We start from the raw sequence: 23,509 nt of genomic DNA, 5'->3' as shown, positions 1-23,509 counted from the left end.
GATGACAATGAGGAGATTGTCTTTGTTGCTGTGAAGGCAGATGTGACTAATGAAAAGGCTTTGGTATCTCAGTTTGACTCTAGTGATGAGTGGATAATAGACAATGGGCATTCACATCACATGACCGATGATAAGAGCAAATTCATATCTCTTGAAGAGTTTGATGGCAGTGTGGTAAGATTTGGTAATAACTCACCCTGCATGGTAAAAGGTAAAGGATCTATTTTACCGAATGGTAAGAGTAATGTAGATGATGTTTATTGGGTTGAAGGTTTAAAACATAAATTGCTGAGTGTTGGACAACTAAATGATAAAGGATATCACCTTGAGTTTAAAAAAGGAGTGCAAGATCATGGGATGCAATGGGGATTTCATAGCTACTGGTAATCAAACTAGAGGTAATCTTTTTCGGCTAAATGCTAATGTGAATAGTTGTTTGGTGGCTAAAATTGAAGATAGCTAGTTGTGGCACAAAAGGTTCTGTCATGTCAACTTTGATAATTTGATAAAGGTCGGCAAATCAAGTATGGTGAGAGGTATGCCCCAACTTGTTAAACCGGATAATGTGTTATGCAAAGATTGTCAGATGGGTAAGATGACTTCGACATCTTTTAAGAGTAAAAATTTTCCTTATAGCATATTCTTGTTTTAGTGCATACTGATCTATGTGGTACTATGAGGACTAGAAGTATTTATGGTGATAAGTATTTTATGATTTTCAAGGATGATGTGGGTAACTTTCTTGAAGGAGAAATCAGAGGCATTCAACAAATTCAAGATCTTTAAAGCCCTAGTTGTAAAGGAAACCGACAAGAATATTAAGTGCTTAAGATCTGACCGGGGTGGAGAATTTACTTCTGATGAGTTTACTAGGTATTGTGAAGAACATGGAATAAAGAGACAAAGGTCAGCACCTAGGACTCCACAACAGAATGGCATTGCAGAGAGAAGAAACATAACAATAGTAGATGTTGCTAGAACAATGTTCATGCAAGGAGATGTTCCAAAAAAGTTTTGGAGAGAAGCAGTTAGCATTGTTGTTTATACTTTGAACCCGGTACTTGTGAAGAAAGGTAATGATAAAACACCTTATGAACTTTGGCATGGTAAGACTCCTAATGTCAACTACTTAAAAATTTTGGTAGTAGATATTTTATTAAGAGATGATTTTATTGGAAAGTTTGATGCGAAAAGTGATGAAGGGATATTTCTTGGATATTCTACCAAGAGTAAAGCATTCAAATGTTATAATAACAGGACAAAAAAAATAATTGAGCATGAATGTTAAAATTGATGAACTTTTTGACAAACCTGATGAGTCCAGCAGATCTAACCCTACTGATGATAAAGAAAAACTTGTGTATATTGAACCGGAAGTGCAAAAGGAAGATGAACAAAACAATGCAGAAATAGGAGGTCAACCAGTAAGCGATGAAGAAGATGATGAACATGAAGTAGAAAGCATTGCACTAGAAACTGTAATCCCAAGATATGTAAGGCTAAATCATTCAAAAGACCGGATTATAGGTGACAAGAATGTGTGTAGACAAGAAGAAAATCAAAGAGAATTCTTGTTTGATTTCAACTATTGAGCTGAAGAATGTTAGCGAAGCTTTGAAAGATGAAGATTGGTTGAATGTGATGAATGAAGAACTTGACCAGATTGAGAAGAACAATACATGGTCTCTTGTTCCTAGACCGAAAGACAAATGTTATTGGGACAAAATGGGTATTCAAAAACAAACTTAATGAGGATTGTGAAGTTGTTAGAAACAAGGCGAGGTTGGTTTGCAAAGGGTATGCACAAGAAGAAGGTGAAGACTATGGTGAAACCTTTGCATCGATGGCAAGACTTGAAGGTGCTAGAATGTTGCTTGCCTTTGTTGCTTTTAAAGGATTTAAGGTATATTAGATGGACGCTAAATCAAATTTTCTGAATGGTATCTTGGAAGAAGAATTATATATAGAACAATTGAATGGTTTTGCATTGAGTGAAGATGAAAATATGGTTTGTAAACTACACAAAGCACTATATGGATTGAAGCAAGCTCCCAGAGCATAGTTTGAAAGATTGCATGCACATTTGATCAAGACATGATTCTGGACAACCAGTGAGGACACTAACATATATTTAAAGACTGATGGAGACAAAATGTTACTTGGTGAAGTTTTTGTTGATGATATAATATTTGGTGGAAATGATGACATGTGTATGTCTTTTGCAGATGGAATGGAGAAATAATTTGAGATGTCTCTTATCGGTGAGATAAAATTCTTTATTTGTTTACAGATTCAACAACTCGAGATTGGAATTTTTATCTATCAGACTAAGTATTTAAAGAAGTTTTGAAAACTTTTGGCATGGAAGATTGTAAACCGGTTGGTACTCCGATGGTGATAGGTTGTAAATTGTCAAAACAAGATGATTCATCGTATGTGGATGAGAAAGAATACATGTCTATGATTGGAAACTTGCATTATGTTGTTCACAGTAGACCAGATATTGCACATGTTGTTGGATTGGTTGCAAGATTTCAGAAAGATCCTAAGGAGACACACATGGTAGCGGTAAAAAGGATATTCATATATTTAAAAGGAATAGTTGTTTATGGTCTATGGTATCCTTACAATGATAATTTTCTTTAAAAGTTTTTACAGATGCAGATTAGGCTAGAAATGTTGATGACCGGAAATGCACAACCGGTGGAGCTTTCTTTTTAGGAGAAAGATTGGTGTCCTGGATAAGCAAGAAACAATCTTGTATTTCACAATCTACAGTTGAAGCAAAATATGTGGCAGCATCAATCAATTGTACTCAGGCTATATGGATGAGACATATTTTGGAAGGTTTTAAGCAAGACATGTCTGAACCGGTGACTATTCATTGTGATAACACTAGTGCTATTCATATTTCAAAAAATCATGTATTGCATGGAAGAACAAAGGACATTGAGTTGAAGTATCACTTTCTAAGGGAAATAGTATAGGAGAAGAAAGTAAGAATGGAGTATGTGTCTAGAAAAGAGCAGTTAGCAGATATGTTCACTAAACCTTTTCTTAAGACAACCTTTGAATATCTCAGAGGTAGATTAGGGGTTGTACCCCTGCACAAGAACAACTAAGATGCTGGTGATGCATCAATCTGAAGAATTCATTGAATATATTTCAGTTTTGGATTGATGTGAAGTGGGCTACTCCTCAAGGGGAGCAACTATGATGAGATAAATAGAGATGAAGACAACAAAGGTATTTGCACCTTTGGCATTGCTGTCAAAGGGGGAGGAGAATTAGTTGAGAAGAAGAACTAGATAACTGACAAAACAAATACAAAGGAGGAGAGCAAGTACAGAGCAAATCAGTTCAGTTCAGCATGATGAGGTTTTTCATTGTTGCCATCAATGCCAAAGGGGGAGAATGTTGGCATATTGGCATAATTGATAGTGTGATAACTTTTGATGATATTGATGAACCGGTATAAGGACTGTTGGTGATGATATAGTTGAGATGTTGTTTGATGACTTGATGGTCAGTTTGTGTTGTCATTGATGGCAACTACGGTTGCATTGTTTTATCATGTTATCTAAGTTGTCTATGATTTATCGGAAATCTATGGAAGGGATTTGACAGTTAACTGGCAAATAGGACTTTAACCAGTAAATGTGAAACTGTGTTATGCTTAAGTAATTGGATCTTGAGATTGACAAGGAATTCGGTGTTGCGGTTTGCAATGTGTGTTGGTAACATTGTAATGAGGTTATGCCCAAAACCGCATCATGTTTTGGCTATCGAAAGTCATGTTTGTGATTGACTAATGTATTTTCTGTAGGGTTTAAGAATCGGTATTCAAATCTTATAACCGGTAATGATTTTGAGTTGGGCGATATATTTCATTATTTTTGTAAGATGGCGATGACGTGGCCGAATCCGCGTGAAGTGATAAGATGTTGTTTTGGCGCGATCAAAGAGTGAATTTCTTGGGAATGAGCGAAGTGCTTAGTAGAATGAACTAAGGGTTTGAAAGTGTATCAGATCGATGTGCAGTGATCATTCAACAGTTGTAATTGATTTGTAATTGATTGTAATGATCCATATTATGATCTGTAATGATTTAAAGATCTATGATGTAAAACTTAGTATGAGGTTAGGGTTTTGTAACCGACTAAGTTGTAAAGTCTCTTTAGTTTAAGTCTGTGATGATTTACCCAGTGGTGATGATCAAAGCAAGAGTGTGTGGTCGAACCTGTGTGTGTCTGCAAGAGAGCAGCAGATTGGAGCAGGAAAGGATCTGTACAAGCAAGCAGAGAGTGCTATTTTTAGATCATACATATGTTGTTCCCTAACAATTGCAACAGACTCAAAATCCCTTAACCGAGTAGGTCCTAATAGGCTTGATTGTATAAATCCCTTCACCAGGTGACTCATTAGCTTGGGTTCTAAATCCTTGCACAAGCTTACTCCTAACAGAGTAAAGCTCCTAATAGGGTTGTTGTAAATCCTTTAACCAGGGGACTCCTAATCGGGCATATTTGTAAGCTCCTAACTGGGCTAGGCTCTTAACATGGCGCATTCCGAAAGAGTGCAAAAATCTTGTGGGTACCAACTCCCACCTTGGTTTATCCCATTTGGGTTTCTACGTGAAAATCCTGGTGTTCATGTGTTGCTTGATTTCTTATGTGTTAATTTGATATCTTTCTATTGCATGCATGTTGATGAACACTTAGAAGAACAGTTTGATAAATCTGATCAATAGTATGATTTTAACTATTACTGGTACTGTTTATGAGTTGTTTTGAAAGAAGTTTTTGTTGGTTGTTAAATTTTTAAAGTTTACTGTTATTACTGATTCACCCCCCCACCCCCCTCTCAGTGATAACCGGTTCCTCACAAATAACAAAGATCCGTGAAAGTGGTCATCAAGGAGGACAGACAAAGAAGATTGAGGATGAAGAAAATCTTGCTCTTGCAAGCAAGGGTAAACAAAAATTTAGTAAAGGGCAAACTGAAGGATATTCTTCCAAGGATGGGAAGAAGAAATATTTGAGCAAGATAAAGTGTTTTTGCTGCCATCAGATGGGTCACTATGCTAGTCAATGCCCGAATAAGAAAAGCAAGGGCAAGCAAAAGAAGCAAGTTGCAGCTACTGCAAAGGTGGAAGAGTTCGCAACACGGTTTGACAATGAGTTTTCACTCGTTGCCTGTCTCTCAAGTTCAATTGCCAGCAATATTTGGTATATCGATAGTAGTGCTTCCTGCCACATGACAGGAGTTCGTGAATATTTCACCAAGTTGGAGGAGAAGATTTTGGATTTCTGTATTGAGCTTGGAGACAATGCCAAGTACCATGCAACTGGTGTTGGCACAGTCAAGTTTCAGAGGGAGTTTGGCAAACCTTCTTTTGTGGAGGACATGTTGTATGTTCCTGGCATGACGGAGAATTTAATCTCCGTTTCTACTTTGGACAACAAGGGTTACATTGTGACCTATGAAGAGGGCAAAGTCTATATTTGTCCTAAGAATTCCAAGGTAGCAAAAGTGATTGGAGTTAGGCATGGTAGCTTGTTTTGGTTACACTTTGAGCCAACACATGTGTTGGTGAGTAACAACAAAGGGCTTGGAGAATTGTGACATAGGAGGATGGCATATCTTCACCATGGAGCATTTAATGTGCTCAAAGAAATAGTGACGAGGCTGCCTGTGATGAAGGTCCAAAAGCATGAGGTATGCAAGGGTTGTGCTCTTGGGAAATATGCCAAGACCAATTTTCCAAGCAGTGATACTATATCCAAAGGGATTTTGGATCTCATACACTCAGATGTATGTGGTTGCATGTCAACAGGATCCTTGAGTGGGTATGAGTATTATGGTACCTTCATTGATGATTTCTCCAGGAAGATGTGGATATATTTCATGAAGAATAAAGATGATGTCTTCAATAGATTCAAAGAGTTTAAGGCTCTCATGGAGAATCAAACAAGGATGAAGATCAAGATAATGAGGTCTGATGATCGAGGCGAGTATACCTTGAATGCCTTGAAATATTTTTGTGCTTAGGAAGGTATCAAGAAAGAGTTGACAATTTCGTACAATCCTCAGCAAAATGAGGTTGTTGAACGGAAAAATAGGGCTATAGTTGCGGCAGCGAAGTCCATGCTTGATGATCAGGATCTGCCTTGGTTTTTATGTGCAAAAGCTTGCAATACAGCTGTGTATTTGTAGAAGAGGAGTCTACACAAAGTGTTGGGCAAATTGACTCTTGAAGAGGTGTTCACCGGGAAGAAAGTAAATTTGGGGCCCATTCGCATCTTTGGATGCCTTGTGTATTCTTATATTCCCATGGAGAAGAGAACCAAGTTGGAACCAACTGTAGAGAAGGGTATCCTTGTGGGATACAGTGAAACTTTTAAGGCCTATCAGATTTACATTCCTGCCCTTAGGAAAACAGTTGTTCGCAAACATGTGAAGTTCGAGGAGGGAAGGGATCTTAAGAAGTGTGGTAGTTTAGTAGAGGTCCAGGAGGAGGAACAAGCACCTAAGGTTGAGGCTACATATTGTCCCCAGACTTCAATAATGCAAGCTAGAGAGCAGAGCACGCAGGTGGAGCAAGTTAATCAAGGGGAGGTGCAGATGATTCCTTAGCCTTAGACTCTTATCACAGGGAGGAGGACAAATAGGGTGGCTGGGAAAACACTGAGAGAGGCTCATGAGTATGTTGGTGATCCTAAAGATCCAGTTAGATAGAGAAAGGCTCTCAAACATTTTTCTAATTATATGACACTTATGAGTAAACTAATTGAGGTGGGGCCTTCAAGCTTTCAGGAGGCATCCAAGCATCAAGTTTGGAGGGATGCCATGGTGGAAGAGTACTCTTCTATCGTGAAGAATAGCATGTGGGAGGTAGTGCCACGACCTGAAAACAAGTCATTGGTAGGGTCAAAATGGTTGTACAAGATTAAGCATGCTGTAGATGGCAGTGTGGAAAAGTTCAAAGCTCGATTTGTGGCTAAGGGGTTTTCTCAGAAGGAGGGGATCGACTATGATGAGACCTTTGCTCCAATAGCTAGGTACTCATCCATAAGGGCTATCATTTCTGTAGCAGCACAAATGGGTTGGAGGATTCACCAAATGGATGTGAAGACGACTTTCCTCCATGGAGTGATTGAGGAAGTGATTTACATAGAACAACCAGAGGGTTTTGAAGTGCATGGGAAGGATTATCATGTGTGCAGGTTGAAGAGAGCACTGTATGGGCTCAACCAGGCTCCCAGAGTGTGGTATGCTCGTATTGATGGTTACTTGCAGAGTGTGGTCTTGGTAGAGTGAGGCTGATTCAAACCTGTACTATGTTAAGGTGAAGGGCGAGCTTCTCATATTGGTATTATGTGTTGATGGCTTGTTTCTTACAGGGTCAAAAGAGCTCATAGCACATTGCAAGAGGGATCTTGCAATAGAGTTTGAGATGAAAGACTTGGGGTTTGATGCACTACTTTCTAGGATTGGAGTTGTGGCAAAAAGAGGGAGAGATCTTCCTTGGACAAGGGAAGTATACAATTGATATCCTGAAGCGATTAAGTATGGAGGACTGTAAGCCAATGTCCACGCCACTTGTGACCAATTGGAAGAAGATTGATGCTTTTAAATCAGAGGCAATGGACCCAACTTTATACAGACAGTTGATAGACTGTCTCATGTATATGGTCAACACCAGGCCAGACATTTGTTTTGCAGTGGACTCACTTAGTCAGTTTATCATGGAACCTAAACGTGTGCACTGGATAGCTGCAAAACATGTTTTGAGGTATCTCCAAGGCACAGTTGATTATGGGTTGAAGTATATTCAGCAGGATGGAGTGAAGCTCGAAGGGTTTACTGATGTAGATGGGGCATGCAATACAACTGACAGGAAGAGCACTTCAGGGTACAGTTTCAGTTTTGGATTAGTAGTAGTCTCTTGGTACAACAAGAAACAAAAGTCAGTTGCACTGAGTTCTACAGAGGCTGAGTATATTGCAGCCAGTATGGCTACATGTGAGGCTATTTGACTTCGAAAACTTCTAGTTGGGCTCTTTGATTATGAGCTAGATCCTATAGTCATTTATTGTGATAATCGAAGTTGTAGTAAACTCTCTGAAAATCTAGTGTTTCATGACAAGTCAAAGCACATTGAGATCAAGTACCACTTCATCAGAGATTGTGTGGAGAAGGGGACAATGAAACTCCAGTACATTCCTACAAACAAACAGATAACTGACATCTTGACGAAGGCTTTGATAAAGAATAAGTTTGTATTCTTTTGGGATAAGTTGGGTGTTGTGCAGAACACCTTCCTCGTTAAGAGGGAGTGTTGATTTTTGTTTAGCCGAAAGGTGGAATGGAGTTGCTTTAAAGCAACTCAAGTTGGATATTTAGCAACAACTTTTTAAATTTTTATTCTTTAAAAGAATATTTCCAAGTTTGTGAGGTTGAGTAAAACCAAGAGTGATTTTATATATGATTTAAAGCCAAAGAAAGCAAATAAAGATTCTTTTCTTGCAAGCTAAGTAAAGCAGTTGGGCTCTATATAAGTAAGATTGTTGTAGCAAACTTATATTGTATTTTTGAAGAGAAAGTTTGTTGTTAAGCTGAATAGAAGATCCAAAGTTCGCAGGTTTTTCCCCACACTAGTGTTTCTTGGGTATATATGTGTTATTGTCTTTTTGTGATTGACTTATGTTATTTTATTTTTTTTGCTTTCGCTATTCTTTGTTGTTAATTAACCCAAAGTATTGATTGTTATAAATCAGATAGAGTTTCTATTCTGTGAATTTGTTGTGGAATTAATTTATAGCTGGGTTATAAGAAATTAACAATGGCGCCATAGTTTTGTTGGAAATATTTCAGAGATTTTCATATTAGGTTTGATTGAATAATTGTCCAATCATGAAAATATTACTGATTGTAACTAGGAAATCAGGCACAAGCATCATAACATATAAGTTAGCTAACCACAAAAACTAACAAGTTAAGAAAATGAGTCCTAATACAATCAATAAAGGAAATGAAGATAAAATACTAAAATTAATATGCAAACCAAAGCATGTATCCCTTCATTGTTCCTCCATTGGCTTTCTTTCTTCTTCAAATATGTTTTTTGTGGATCTCACCTACAAAGCAAGTGTGATACAAGCAAGATGATAGTAAAATAGAGATGAAATAGGATACTAGAAATGTGGTTGTTGAAAATGAGCAATGAGAGCTCAATTTATAAAAAAATTGAAGATTAATTGAATGACAGAGATTGATTTGAGATTGAAAATAATCAATGGACAAGATTGACTACACAACAGAGTTGCCATTCAGGGAAGGATGAAGGATGAAGATAGAAGAAAGCAAATGAGAAGATATTATAAAAATAAATAATAAAATCTTTAATTATCTTCTCATAAATACCAAATTTGCAAGTTGAAAATCTAGGAAGATTTTAATAATTAAAAATTATTAAATATCTTCATTTGAAAAGATAAATAGAAGAATAAAAAATAAATAAAATATCCTCTTATTAGATAATTAATAAAAAAGATTTATTTAATTATCTTCTCACAAAAACCAGATTTTTGAAGATGCATACCTATTTTGGAATTTAAAATTAAGATTAATGAGATATTGCCAAAAAGATTGATTTTTGAAAATCAAGAAAAGATATTAGTTTCCAAATTTGAAAATTAGGAAGATTTTATGAGAGTATTTAATAATTAAAAATTATTAAATATCTCCACATAAGAAGATAAAACGAAAGAATAAAATATTTAAAAAAGCAGGAAATAAAGATGAATTAATTAATAAAATTTATTAATTATCTTTATTTTAGAAGAAGATAAATATGATAAATTAATAAAAATGATTTATTATTTTATTGTTCATATTTACTTAAAAAGCACTATGCGCATGATATGTTAAAAATAAGAAACAAGAATGTTGACCATTTTTTAGTGTCTACACTAACAATTGTATTTAACTCAAATTCTGTTTAATCATGCTACAATTGCTGAGTCGTACAGGTGTATGCATCTTGAGAGTTGCAGGTTGTTCGAGCAAATACTAGCAAAAATAAAAAAATCATACATTAAATTATTTTGAGTAGCATGGTTCGATAATCTCAGATGTATTTAGATTTATTTCAATAGTGAACATTACATAATTTAAAACAATTATGTGAAGCTTCTGCAATATGTGTTCTTTGCAGGTGATGTCGTCTTCCTATTCTGGATCCCAATTCAACAGTCAAGCACGATCAAGATGTTAAAATTGTATTGGAAAGGCTACATTTTTAGAGTGCAATAGCAGATACCATAATTTTTTGGTCATTGACAAGGCATCCGTCAAATGGAATTTTGGGTGACCATTGTAAAAATGATTTGAGCCAGTAAGGTAAACTTATTTTGCTTGTTTCTCCTAGTAGGTAATACCAACGTGTATATTTAGATTAGTACAAATGCATAATGCATACTCAGAGCCCTCTGCTACATGTGGAAGGAAGTCGACTAGCATTATAGTTGAAAAAGGATGGTGAAAATCAATATTAGTTACACCAATCAGAAATTGCTGTTTTCTGAGATTGTGACTAAGAAGCAACAATTATAATTGTACCTATAGTAATAACTCCAGTGGTAATAAGGAGTTGTAATGATGAGATTCATTCACAACATTTTTTCAAATTTTAATAGTGTTTTTGAGCGCATATTTTACTGTTGATACAACATTTGCATTTTCAACACATCATAAAAAAAAATTAATAAGGTATGTGATGAAAAAATTATAGAACATATCTGAAAAATAGTGTATAAAATTGAGGTTTTAGCTTGAATTTTGAAGTTTATATATTTATATGACAACATTTTTATAAGTTGTTTTAGTAACTATTTAAAATGCAGTTATATATAAATATTTTATGATATAGTGTTATTAGTTTTTTACTTTTATCTGAAATATATAAAATATAAATTTTCAATTCTTAATTTATTTTTTTCCATCTAATATTACATTTAAATTAGTTGAAATCAATATTTAATTAAACTACAGATTTATTTATTTATTTTTATTTCTGTAAACTTTTTAGTGGTATCCATAAATAAGATTGAGTTTATTCATGTGATTAATATGAATATTAAAATATATATTTGAAAAAATATATTAGAAAGTGTACAGTCTGAGTTAGCCTCTTGAAAGAGAAGTCACAAGTTCAAATTCCAGGGTTGGGTATGTACACCTTATCTGCTTTGACTCATTACCCATAAAAAATGAAATAAAAAATAGAAATAAAACAAAGTAATTTTAAAGAAAAGAAAAAAACTTCAAAATACATAAATAAGTAAATATATTTAAAATATCAATATTAAAACAGAATTCAAATGTATTTTAAAAAATAAAAATTATATACTAATTTTTATAATAAATTAAATAATAATAAAAGAACTTTTCAATACATAAGAATAACTCTTAAGATAAAATAACTCCACACTTCTTAAACGAAACGTATACTAATTTAATATTTGCTTTTCCTCTCAAATTAAATTACCCCAATAATATACCGATCAAAAAAAAATTACCCCAATAATATTAAACTTTGCCCCTAGACTCAATCATTTGCGAGAAGACAAGGAACATAATAATTGTCTATTTATGACTAGTATACGTGGAAAGAAAAGTCCTCTCTTTTGCGAACAAGAAGAATCATATCATCTAAGGAAGCTTTTAGAGAAGATAAAACATCACTATATATAATTTGTTATATTCTACTTTATTTTGTTCTCTTACAAAGGCTAAAGCTATGTAAGGTGGAAGGATTCCGTTTTTCTAGAAGTAAAACGTGAATAATAAATGTCTAATTTAAATAAATATAAATAAGTGATAATAAATATTTTAATTTAAATATAAGAGATTTGGGTTTAAAAATGTGTATTTAATTAAATTTGAAACATAAATGAAATAATATAAAGAGATATTTAAAGATTATGATAAATTATTATTATCTAAAATTTGATATTAAGTTGAAGATGAAAAAATAAATATAATTACATTATAAAGTTTGACATCATGTATGAATTTGGAGAATTTTTTAATTGTGAATTTAATCTCTTCTCTTGTAGCCTTGATCCCACACAATTTTGAATATGTGATTATTAGAACTTGATATATACAATGTAGACTTGTAAGTACTTAAGTGCCCAAAATGAATGTTTTGACATGGTAATTCTAACAATGATTAAGATCCCTAGAAAGAATCTACAAGACATGAAAACACAATTATGTGATGTCTAACATGTTTGTAGGGTAAGGCTCCATTTATTGACTATCGAGTGGTTGCCAAATGCTTGTAGGGTAAAGCTCCAATTATTTGCTATCTAACATATTTGTAGGGTAAGGCTCCATTTATTGACTATTGAGTGGTTGCCAAATGTTTGTAGGGTAAAGCTCCAATTATTTGCTATCTAACATATTTGTAGGGTAAGGCTCCATTGTGTGCACCTTTATTAAGGTTCTTGGCCTTTAAAAAAAAAATATTTTAAATTTATTTATTTATTTGAGAAATGTGATTGTTTTTTATTATAAAAGCGGTGTTAACAAGGGCGTTGACCCTTAACATAACCTAAAGGCTATCAATTAGCATACAATATCCCATAGGCGACAAAAGAGAGACAAACAAAACAGGGATGCAAACCCAAAACAAACAAGGTTGGACAAGTCAAACAAAGCAAGGCCAAAGGCCACAGTAAAACATGTCAAACTTGCAACAACCCAAAACCCAACTCAAGAATGGGGAGGAACACCCAAAACGTGGCAAAGAGGGGTTCGGGGGAGGGGAAAAGACACTTTCCGCCCGCGACAAACAATCGTCTTGGCAATACTGTCATTAGGAACATCCAAAGAAAAATCAAGCAGGGAGGAACCCGTAAAGTTACTATTAGTACTGCTGCAGAAAGCAGCAGACTGTCACTGCAGAACAACATCATGAGAAATGTGATTGTTAAGCATTTCATTATTACATTGTTATTTGTTACCAGCCGGTGGTTGGTTAGTTTCCTATTCGGTTCACTTTGTAATTGATTTGGTATGTATTTATCTGCTACTCATTTTTGTGAATGGTATCACCTGTTTTTGCTCATTCAAATTCTCCAATTCATCATGGTATCATAATGATGATGAAAGATTTGTGCATGTGAGAACATGGAGAAATATAATAGAAGCATTGAAGAGTGAGGCAATAATGGAGGTATGAAGACTTGGTGTGAGTAATAGGAAGTTGGTATTCCAATTGTATGTTGGTCATTGCAAACTTTTAGTGAGAAAAGGCAATTGTGTTGCAAACTTGTGTTGAGAATAAGGATAATTGTTCGACTGTTGGCATGAGACATTGTTTGGCATTGGAATGTGCAAAGATCAATGTCCAAATTGTGTACTACTAAAGGCATCTAACATTTGTGAAATAAGTAGGTGTCTCAAGTGTTGAAAACTATAAGTTATTCATTGCTAAATTAGAAGATGTTGAAGAGGCGTCTAAAGTTTATTTAAGGCATTCAAAAAAATTAGATGTAAAAGCATTGAAGATGAGAAAAGAACCTCATGTTTTACTTGTGTGGAGAAGGTAAATTGGTGTAACTTGATGAAATATGTAGTAGCAAATCAAAATTTGAAAGTAGAAGAAAAGGTGCATCAAACAACTCATTTGTTCTCCTTAATTTATAGTTACTATTAATTAAAAGTTATAGTATTATTTATTGTATTTGAATATTTGGAAGAAAATGCATATTTTTTATTGATAGAAATTATTAGTTTAGATTGCTTTAGGAATTTATAAGGAAAACTTTTAGAAAATGGTAAATAATACACTAAAAATTATGCTATTTGACTCTCAACTTTTGAGAGGAGACAATTAGGTTACCAAGAAGGCAAAATTTCAAACCGAATTGGAATTCGAAGACCTTTATGATATAGTCTTGGGAACATCACCTGGCCTCTAAATGCCAATTCTAATAACACTAATCAAAAGGCCAAATCGATCATCTTGTTTGTAGTTTAGATGAGGTTCAACTTCATAGTGGAACAACCACACTTTCAAAATATTCTTAAAACAATCTATGAGGCCAAAAACCAAAATTAAATTATCTACTTGCAATGACAATTGCATTTCCTTCAAATGCAATATGAGGAGAAGTTAGAGAAATTTCTTAGAAGAGTAGCAAAGATTAAGACATCACTACAAGTGTTAGGAGAAGAGGTCACTAATGATCTTGTACCCATAGTCTTGAGAGAACTACTCCATTTGTTTCACATGTTTGTCATTTGTCTTAATGTGGAAAGTATGAAACCATCCTTTGAAGAGTTGGCAAACTCACTTCAACAAGAAGAAGCAATCCATGGTGAGACATTAGACTCCCAAGACAATTAGGCCCTTGCAACAAAGCAGAAGGGAAAACAACTTGAAAGCCAAATTAGTCCATTAGGATCATTGAATTAGGAAAACTCTTCCAAGAAAAAAAAATGTCTCATTTGTGGAAGAAAGAGAGATGATCTCAAAGACTGTTAGTATAATTCCTATGCCAATAGTGAATCTATTCATAGAAAGCCCATGAAGATAAGGCCCTTGTATTGAAGACTAGTGCATCAACAACTCTTTGGCATCAAAGATTCGACCATTTCATTTTTGGATATCTTCTTTCATTTAGTAACAGAGGTATATGGTGAGAGGACTTCCCCCCATGCAAAAATTAGAATTTCTCTGCTCACATTGTCTTGTTGGAAAACAACTTCGTGCTTCTTAAATTCCTACTATTGAGAATAGATCCTTAATTCTCTTAGAATTAGTTCACACTAATCTATGCAAATTGATCGTGAAGTCATAACAATGTCATGTAAATTCTAATATTTGTGGATGATTTTACAAGAAAAATGTGGGTTTATTATTTGGCTCACAAAAATCAAGTACTTGAGAAATTCAAAGAGTTTTGGCCCTTGCAAAAAGGTCTTTTAGTCATTCTCTAAAATTCCTTCACTAAAATCAAGGGGGGAATTCACAAGGAGTTTTTAGAGTACCTTCAAGAGAATGGTATTCAAAGATAATTGACCTTTGTTTACGTGTTTTAATAGAATGGTGTTGTAGAGAGGTGTAATTGTACTATTGTTGAAATGATTTGATGTATGTTGAAAGATGCAGATCTTGGTCTTGCATTTTGGGTTGAAGTAGATCACAGAATAATGTATTTGTTGAATTGAGCACCCACCAAATTGCTTTATATTATCACACTTAAACAAGATTAGATTGGTATGAAGCCCTCTATTTTATATTTTAGAGTGTGTAAGGTAGGAAAATGAGATCTAAGCCTAGAATGCAAATTAGAGACGTATTCATTCACCATTTCAACACTCATTGAGAACTAACCAATTAGGCCCAACTTCAATTAGGAGAGATAAGCATTGTGATTGATTATTCTCTTTTTTATTGTTGATGATTAGATAGTGATTTAAATGTGAGAATGCAAGAATTGGGTGAAAGGATGTACAATTGAGAATAATCTACATAAATAGACAAATACAAAATTGAGAGTCAATTAAAATGTACAAAAATGGAAATAAGATGCAAAGAGGAACCTATGTCTAAAATTAGGATTAAAAATGGTTGGCCACTGTTGGTTAGGCGCCATAGTCCTAACAAGTGTCTGGGTGAAAATAGGGGTCAAAACTGGTCCCAAAATCCTCCAAATTGACTTCGGGTCAAATTACTTGGACTATGGCTCTAGGCACCATAAACCAAGTGGACTGGGGACTAGGAACCCTAGACCATGCCTTTTTAGCTGAATTTGGTCTAGAAGCCTTTCTCTTAGTCTGCTCTATGTTTCAAACTGAGTCTAAAACCTATTTTTCAACTTGTGAATGCACAAAAGGAGAGGAAAATGTTGTTGGACCATATAGGGGCTTGCCTAAGTCAAACCTTGGGTAGGTATTAACCTCCACTATATCAAATGATGATCAGAGAACTTACCATAGGTGGGACAGGGGCTAAATTTGAAAAAAATAAATTAAATTGAAGTGTTGAAATGAAATGCTCATACCTTTGATTGATGATGCAATTCTCTTTATATAAGTCCTCCAAGTGCTGATGCAATAACATGATAAATCATCACAAAACCCATCATGAACATATATGAAGATAACTTGATGAAACTTGATACTCCTTGTACTCTGATCTACTCTTGAATGAAGACATAATTTCTCTTGGAATGAAATTGCTAGGTATGAAATATTGATTAAAATGAATTAGAGATGATGTCTTATATAGGGTTCTCAAGGTATTTTTGCATTTAGGCTAACTCACAATGGTCATATCCAAATTTCAAAACTAGATTCAACAATGTTAAGACCAACACGTTACTCTCCCAAAATTTTGGCAAAAAAGTGTGGGTCATTGTGGCTAAGCCACATTGACCCAACAAAATAGGCCCCAAGTTTTAGGGAAGGGAGAAAATGGAGCCCTAATATTGGATCTAGAATTTAAATTTGGATTGACGATATTCAAGTATGGAATAAAGTGTCTTGAAATTTAAAATAGGATAGAACCCAAATAAGCTTGAAATGTTATAAGGGCCCAAAAGGTGAAGCAGTCACAGCAAGAGAGTCCTCAAAGAGAACAGTCTGGATCATGCAGCAAGAGTAAACACAACAGATGGAGGCAATGCAGAATCAGACTTATATTATATCATGGAATTCAAATACAAGTTGGTCGGCAACATGCGGGCTTCCAGATTCAGCACACAAGCCTGATTACAAACATGCTCAAAATACAGGATCCAGGCTCAAGCAAGAATGCGAGCCAACTTTGGATCTCCTAATCTTCTAATTAATCTTCTATATTCTATGATCTCCTCCCATATGATTAGTTGCATTGATTTATATGATATTTATTGCTCTAGGATGATCTGTGTTTGCCCAAGATGAAAACAAATGTCGATGAAGAAGGTGTAACGTGTAGAACATCGGAAGATACAAAATTAGGCTCCGCAAGCCACCGAAATGATCCGCAAGAATCTCCATTAGCAAATAGGCCCAAGTGGCTCTGACGTACAGGTCAAAAAACTATCCCACATTCTAGAAGCGATAACTTGCCGGAAAAAGATCCAAACAACCCGCGGACCTAGGATAAGGTAGATGATCATGTCTACGAACAAAATCTAGCTCCGCAAGATCCGATGGCAAAGCACAGAATGGAATGTTGAAACTGCAAGGCCAAACTGAACAGAAAACAAACTGAAATGAAAATGTTTTTGGTTGATGCAAGATTGCCAAGAACCAAGGATGCTTCTACATCAAACATTCGGGGTTGTAAAAAGTGAGTCCCTCACTTTGCGAGGGCTAGAGGAAAACCAACATGGTCTACCTTAGTCTGAGAAATCCATGATGAGTCTTCAACTGATCTATCCTTCCACTTGACAAGATACTCTTTGTGTTGTTTGCCTCGGGTGCTATGCCCAATCTTGCTATCCAAAATCTCTTCAATTTGGTCCGATCTGCTTCTCCAAATTTGTTGCATTGTCTTCATTGAATTCTGCCTCATGATACTGATGTACGTCTACAATGTTGAAAATAGGTGAAATACCCAAGGTATCGGGTAACTCCACTTCATATGCATTTCCAGAACTAAATTTCCTCAAGATCTTACAAGGTCCAAACTTCCTCATCTTCAACTTATTATAGGTACCAACTGGAAATCTTTCTTTTCTCAAATACACCATCACTTCATCTCCAACTTTGAATTCTTTGTGTCTCCTCTTTTCATCTGCCTTCTCCTTATACCTATTGTTCATGCCCTCCAAATGTTGTTTGACCTGACTATGTATTGTCTTCATTATATGTTCTGTAAATACTTTTGCTTCTGCACTCCTTTTATCCTCATTACTAATATCCCTTAACTCTGATATGTCTCTAGGGTGTACTCTGGTAACAATCTCAAATGGTGTTCTTCTGGTACTCATGTTCACTGAATTGTTGTAGGCAAATTCTGCTTGTGCAAGAACAAAATCCCAACTTCCGGTTTTCTCTCCAACTAAGCATCTCAACAAATTTCCCAAACTTCTATTTACTACTTATGTTTGTCCACCAGTTTGTGGGTGAAAAGTAGAACTAAATTTCAAATATGTCTTCATCTTCTTCCAAAGTGTTTTCCAAAAATATCCAACAAATTTAGTGTCCCTGTCAGAAATTATGCTCTTAGGTAATCCATGTATTCTGGCCATTTCCTTGAAAAATAGGTCATCTATATGCACAACATTTGTTGTCTTCTTACAGGGTATGAAATGTGTCATCTTTTAGATTCTATCCACCACCACAAATATAGAATCATTCCCTCTATGTCTCTTAGGCAATCCAAGTATGAAATCCATGCTTATGTCCTCCCAAGGTCTCTCTAAACTGTCAAAGGCTTATACAATCCAACATTTTGACTGCTACCTTTTGCAAGTTGACAGATTTTACAACTCTGAACAAATTTCCTAACATCCTTACGAATCTAAGGCCAAAAGTAATGCCCACTAACCAAAGCTATTGTCTTATCAACACCAAAGTGTCCTGCTAATCCTCCACTATGCTTCTCTTTTATCATATTTTTCCTCATAGAGCTCTATTAGTATACACAACTGATTTCCTCTAAACAACATCTCATCTTGAATGAAATGATCTAGCCACCTACTCCTATCCACCACAAAAATTTCTATGCAAGCTCTCCAAGGTTATACAAAATCAAGTTCATTCTCATACAAGTTCTTCAATTTCTCAAAACCCAATACTTCCACACTCATCTCTATCAACAATTTCCTCCTTCTACTCAAGGCATCAACAACTTTATTTGACTACCCACTTCTATGCTCCAAAACATAGGTATAACTCTACAAGAACTCCACCCGTCTCTGTTGGATATTGTTGCTGCTAGGATATGTTGTTGTCATTGATGTCAACATATTCTTGTGTTCTGGTGTTTCAGTGATTGCAATGAATTGAGTTGGTTTGTTGATGAGGATGTGTGGTTCAATAATGAAGTATCTCTATTGATTCCATGATGTTATATGGTGATTTGGTTGAGTTGTGAATTCTAGTATGCAGGTCAGTTTTCAATGTTCTGTGATTGGCAGAGTTTGGTATTTGATCCGTTGTGCTCCGGTATGATTATATATTTGGTTGGAGATTTGGGAAAATGTTTTGGATGTTCATGTGTATCTATATTTCATATGGTTCGTGATTTAGTGCTCTACAAGTTATCTGTCTAGTCCAAATTGTTGTTGATAAGTGTTCTCGAGTGTTAGCGTGTTGATCGATGAAGATTTGATTAAGTGGTGTTGGTGCAGCTATTGTGGATGGTTCTAATGTGCTTGTTGGTATTTCTTGATCATGTCCTATTTGTTTTGGTGGTCCGCATTGATCCTTGTGCGCGTTCTTGAAGATCCTTTGGGTCTGGTGATATTCTTCGCGTTATGCCGTATTTTTAGAGGTGTAACGTGTTGCGGTTGATCTTGGCAAGATTTCTGGTAGTGTTGCATGTTTGAGGATTTGGTTTATGTTCATTCTATGTCATCTATGGTATTTTATTGGTCTGGTGGTTTATTTATGAATCATGTGATGTAATTTTGTAATTAAGGGTTGAGGGTTTGGTCAATCTTGTAGTCAAGGTTGATGAATTGTATAAATAGGTGGTATATTCATGTAATTTGGGTGTCGATGTGGCGTCTTCACTATCAAAGAGTGATGTATGTGAACATAAGCAAATTTATCTTTCGGTATTATGTATTGAGCATAGATTATTGCAGGGTAGAGAAATAAGCTTAACTGGAACTATCATCAGGCATTAGCAGATTCTATCTTTGCAGTTCATGTTACAATCTGGACTGTAATCCACATATTATTGTAAGGTAGTGAACCTTCCTTGACGGTTGGAGCCTTCTGGGTCATCATATTTTGAGTAGTGAGTTCATGGCAGTGTGTCTAAATGCATGTGCATTTCGCATTGTAATATTTACACATACTGCTGTAGAGTATCATCTTATTGTGGGTAGGTTCCCACCGTGGTTTTTCCCTTAACCAGGTTTTCCACATCAAAATATTGGTGTTATGTGTGTTGTTGTTATTGTCTTCACTTTTATTCTTGTTGCAGTTCATCAAATCTAAGATTGTGTTTAATTTGTTTAATCCGTTGAAAACTGATTGACCCCCCCTCTTAGGTTTTCCTTCATTGTTGTTGCCAACAATTGGTATCAGAGCTAGATCCTCTCAAAGAAGATTAACCACTTGAGGAGATCTGGGATGGAAACTTATGTGTTCAAGAAGGGGAGTCTGAGATTTGATGGAAGCAATTATAATGTATGGAAGGATTGGATGGAAGTTCACTTGAAGTGCCTAGGAGATGAGTATTGGAAGATCACAAAGAATGTCTACAATGTCCCTCATAATGGACCGGTTACTGCTGCTGAGATCAAGGATGCTGAACATAACATAAGAGCTAAGGAAGCATTGTTGGGTGCCTTGACCAATTCAGAGATGACTAATGTGATGGGTCTACAGACTGCACATGAGATTTGGAAGAAGTTAGAGACCTTGTATGAAGGAGATGCACAAGTTAAAGTAGCTAAGTTGCAGAGTTTGAAAGGGAAGTATGAGGCATTGAAGATGGGAGAATATGAAAACATAACATCCTTTATGGCTAAGGTGAATGAACTTGTCATGAACATCAGATGTGTCGGTGGAACTGTTGAAGAAGATGAGATTGTTGCTAAGGTGTTGAGATCTTTTCCTCCTGCCTACAAGCATAAAGTAGTTGCTATTGATGAAATATGGAGTGTGACTAATGTGACCAAAGACATGTTGGTTGGAAAGCTTGTTGCATTTGAGTTGAGTGAATTCGGAGAATCACATGGAAAATCTGAGACTGCATGCAGAGCCTCTATATCCGGGAAGCAAAAGTATGATCCGAGAGGAAGTTCATGTTGGGTATCCAGATATGAAAGAGAAGAGAAAGAGATGTAAGAGCAAGAAAGAGAATTGGATGAGCTTGAAGCCCTTATTGCTTGAAGATTGCCTAAAGGAGTTAGTAAGTATGATAGATATGAGAAGCATGATAAGAATGATAAGCCCTATAAGCCTAACCACAAGTCCAGATATCAGAAGAGGTGTTATTATGTTGTTGATGAAGGTGTGACAAATGAAGAATCAGAGAATGGGAATTCAGAAGATGAGTTTGTATTTATTGCCATCAAGGAAGATGACCTGGTACCAGTGAATCCTACAAGCTACATTGTTGAGGAGAAGGCATTGGTTGTTAAGATTGAAGAGAAAGATGAATGGGTGATTGGTAGTGGTTGTTCACATCATATGACAGGTGATAAAAGTAAATTTGTGAGTATGGAGAGGTATGATGGTGGTATAGTAAGATTTGGAGATGATAAAGCCTGTGTGATTCGTGGTAGAGGTTCTATATCTTTAATGGTAAGCATAATACTGATGATGTCTTGTATATTGAAGGTTTGAAGCATAATCTTTTGAGTGTTGGACAGATGGTTGACAATGGATATGATTTGCAATTCAAAAATGGTAAATGCAAGATTCTAAATGCCTCTGGTATAGAGATTGCATCAGGAACTAAGACTAAAGGTAATATCTTTCATTTGAATGCTGGTGAGAAAAGTTGTTTGATTGTTCAAATTGATGAAAGTTGGTTGTGGCATAGAAGCATGTGTCATGTTAATTTTGATTGCATGATAAGGATAAGTTCCAGTCAAGTTGTTAGAGATTTGCCTAAAATTGTGAATTCATCTAATTCAATATATAAGCAATGTCAGTTGGGAAAGATAACAAGAACTACATTTAAGAGTAAGTTGTATTCATCTAATGGATTGCTAGATCTTGTGCATACTGACTTATGTGCTCCTACAAGAGTGAGAAGCATGCAGGGTGACAGATATTTCATGTTGTTGATTGATGATTATTCTAGGATGATGTGGGTTACCTTTCTAAGGGAGAAATCTGAAGCGTTGGAGAAATTCAAGATATTCAAAGCTAAGGTGGAGACTAAGACAAGGTTGAAGCTGAAGTGCCTGAGATCTGACAGAGGGGGAGAATTTACATCGGGATAATTTGATACATTTTGTGAGAAGAATGGAATTAGAAGATAGTTATCTGCTCCTAGAACCCCTTAGCAGAATGGAGTTGTTGAAAGAAAGAACATAACCATTTTGGATGCTGCTAGGAATATGTTGATTGAAGGAAATGTTGCACAAACATTTTGGAGAGAATTTGTTAGCATTGTTGCTTACACATTCAACTGGGTGCATATAAAAGGTGATTCTGGTAAGACTCCTTATGAGCTATGGTTTGGTCATATTCCTACAATTAGATATTTCAGAGTTTCTGGAAGTAAATGTTATATCAAGAGAAATGAGGATATAGGAAAGTTTGATGTAAGATGTGATGAAGGAATCTTTTTGGGTTATTCTACTAAGAGCAAGGCCTACCGGTGTTACAATGTAATGTCCCCTTCCTTGTGATGATGTATTCAGTGGTCCATTGGCCTAATCCAGAGACCCATAGGCTATGTGGAAAGGAGAATTAGGGTTTCCATGTTCTTTGGAGTTCCGACCAAGCTTGTCAGGGGTGGAATGTGAACTTACTATTTTTAGTAAGTTAAGGTTTGGTTGTCGGGATGGTGCAGAGTTGCTAAGCTCGCCAAGCTCTTTCTCTAGTTGCAGAGATCACGATTTTTGGAGCATTATTTCATGACTTATTATTTTTAGTAAGTGGCAGTTTGGGCATTCTATTTTTGGAAGTCCTGGATTTGGTACTGATCCAGCACAGTTCAGTGACCCTCATTGCTTAGCCTCATCCGGATTTTGTTGATAATCAGTATTAGAGTTATAAGCGATTTAATTAAATATTATTCCTTATTCTAAGGTTATTATTTAATTATTTTATTACTGATTGATGTTATGGGGAATTGTGCAAAAAGTGATATTTTTCCTTAAGTCATGCCTGGGCGAATTATTTGATGATTAAAAGGAGACTTTATTTTTATACTTCAAAGTTATATTATGCCAAATTCGTGATCCTCTCTCCTAGGCACAATTTTTGACTTAGGAAGTGGGCGCCATTCTTGCGTCCACCAGAAGAAATGAAATGCAGTTTGAATGAGGAGAATTTGGAGGCAATTTCATTTGAATTCTAGACTTGAAAAGCTATATAAATAGGTGTTTGGCTCCTCATTTGATTATCCAGAGAAATTATATTGTTATGCTGTCGAAATGACTCCAGACTTCTTTGAGGGTGAATACCTCCTAGATCTTTCTTTCCAGTTTCGAGTGTGAGACATCACTCCTAACTGTGGTTCAAAGTTATGATCTGTTTGGTGATTTTTTGGGCGTATTGGTGAAGAGTTGTGTGCTGCGGCATTTTTTGGTGTTGCTGGTGTGTGTTGGCTGGAAGGGTATTTTGTTCGTAGCTATCTGTG

General features: G+C 35.5%; 1 protein-coding gene across 3 annotated transcripts in view; it reads left to right on the top strand.

The window, feature by feature from the left end:
• The window catches only part of LOC131072958 (probable DNA helicase MCM8), a 194,022-nt gene extending 183,318 nt beyond the window's left edge, over positions 1–10,704 (top strand). Inside the window, exon 16 of one of the 3 annotated variants that reach the window (XM_058009278.2) lies at positions 10,220–10,704. In XM_058009278.2, the coding sequence (XP_057865261.1) occupies positions 10,220–10,279 (60 nt within the window). In that variant the 3' untranslated portion in view covers positions 10,280–10,704. The remainder of the gene's footprint in view (positions 1–10,219) is intronic. The other 2 variants (XM_059217027.1, XM_059217029.1) reach the window with 2 other exon arrangements.
• Positions 10,705–23,509: the final 12,805 nt, after the last annotated feature.

The sequence above is a fragment of the Cryptomeria japonica genome, chromosome 3 (assembly GCF_030272615.1).
Source record: "Cryptomeria japonica chromosome 3, Sugi_1.0, whole genome shotgun sequence".
Classification (NCBI taxonomy): domain Eukaryota; kingdom Viridiplantae; phylum Streptophyta; class Pinopsida; order Cupressales; family Cupressaceae; genus Cryptomeria; species Cryptomeria japonica.
Note: the sequence above shows the minus strand (reverse complement) of the source record. Positions and strands in the feature narration are given on the sequence as shown.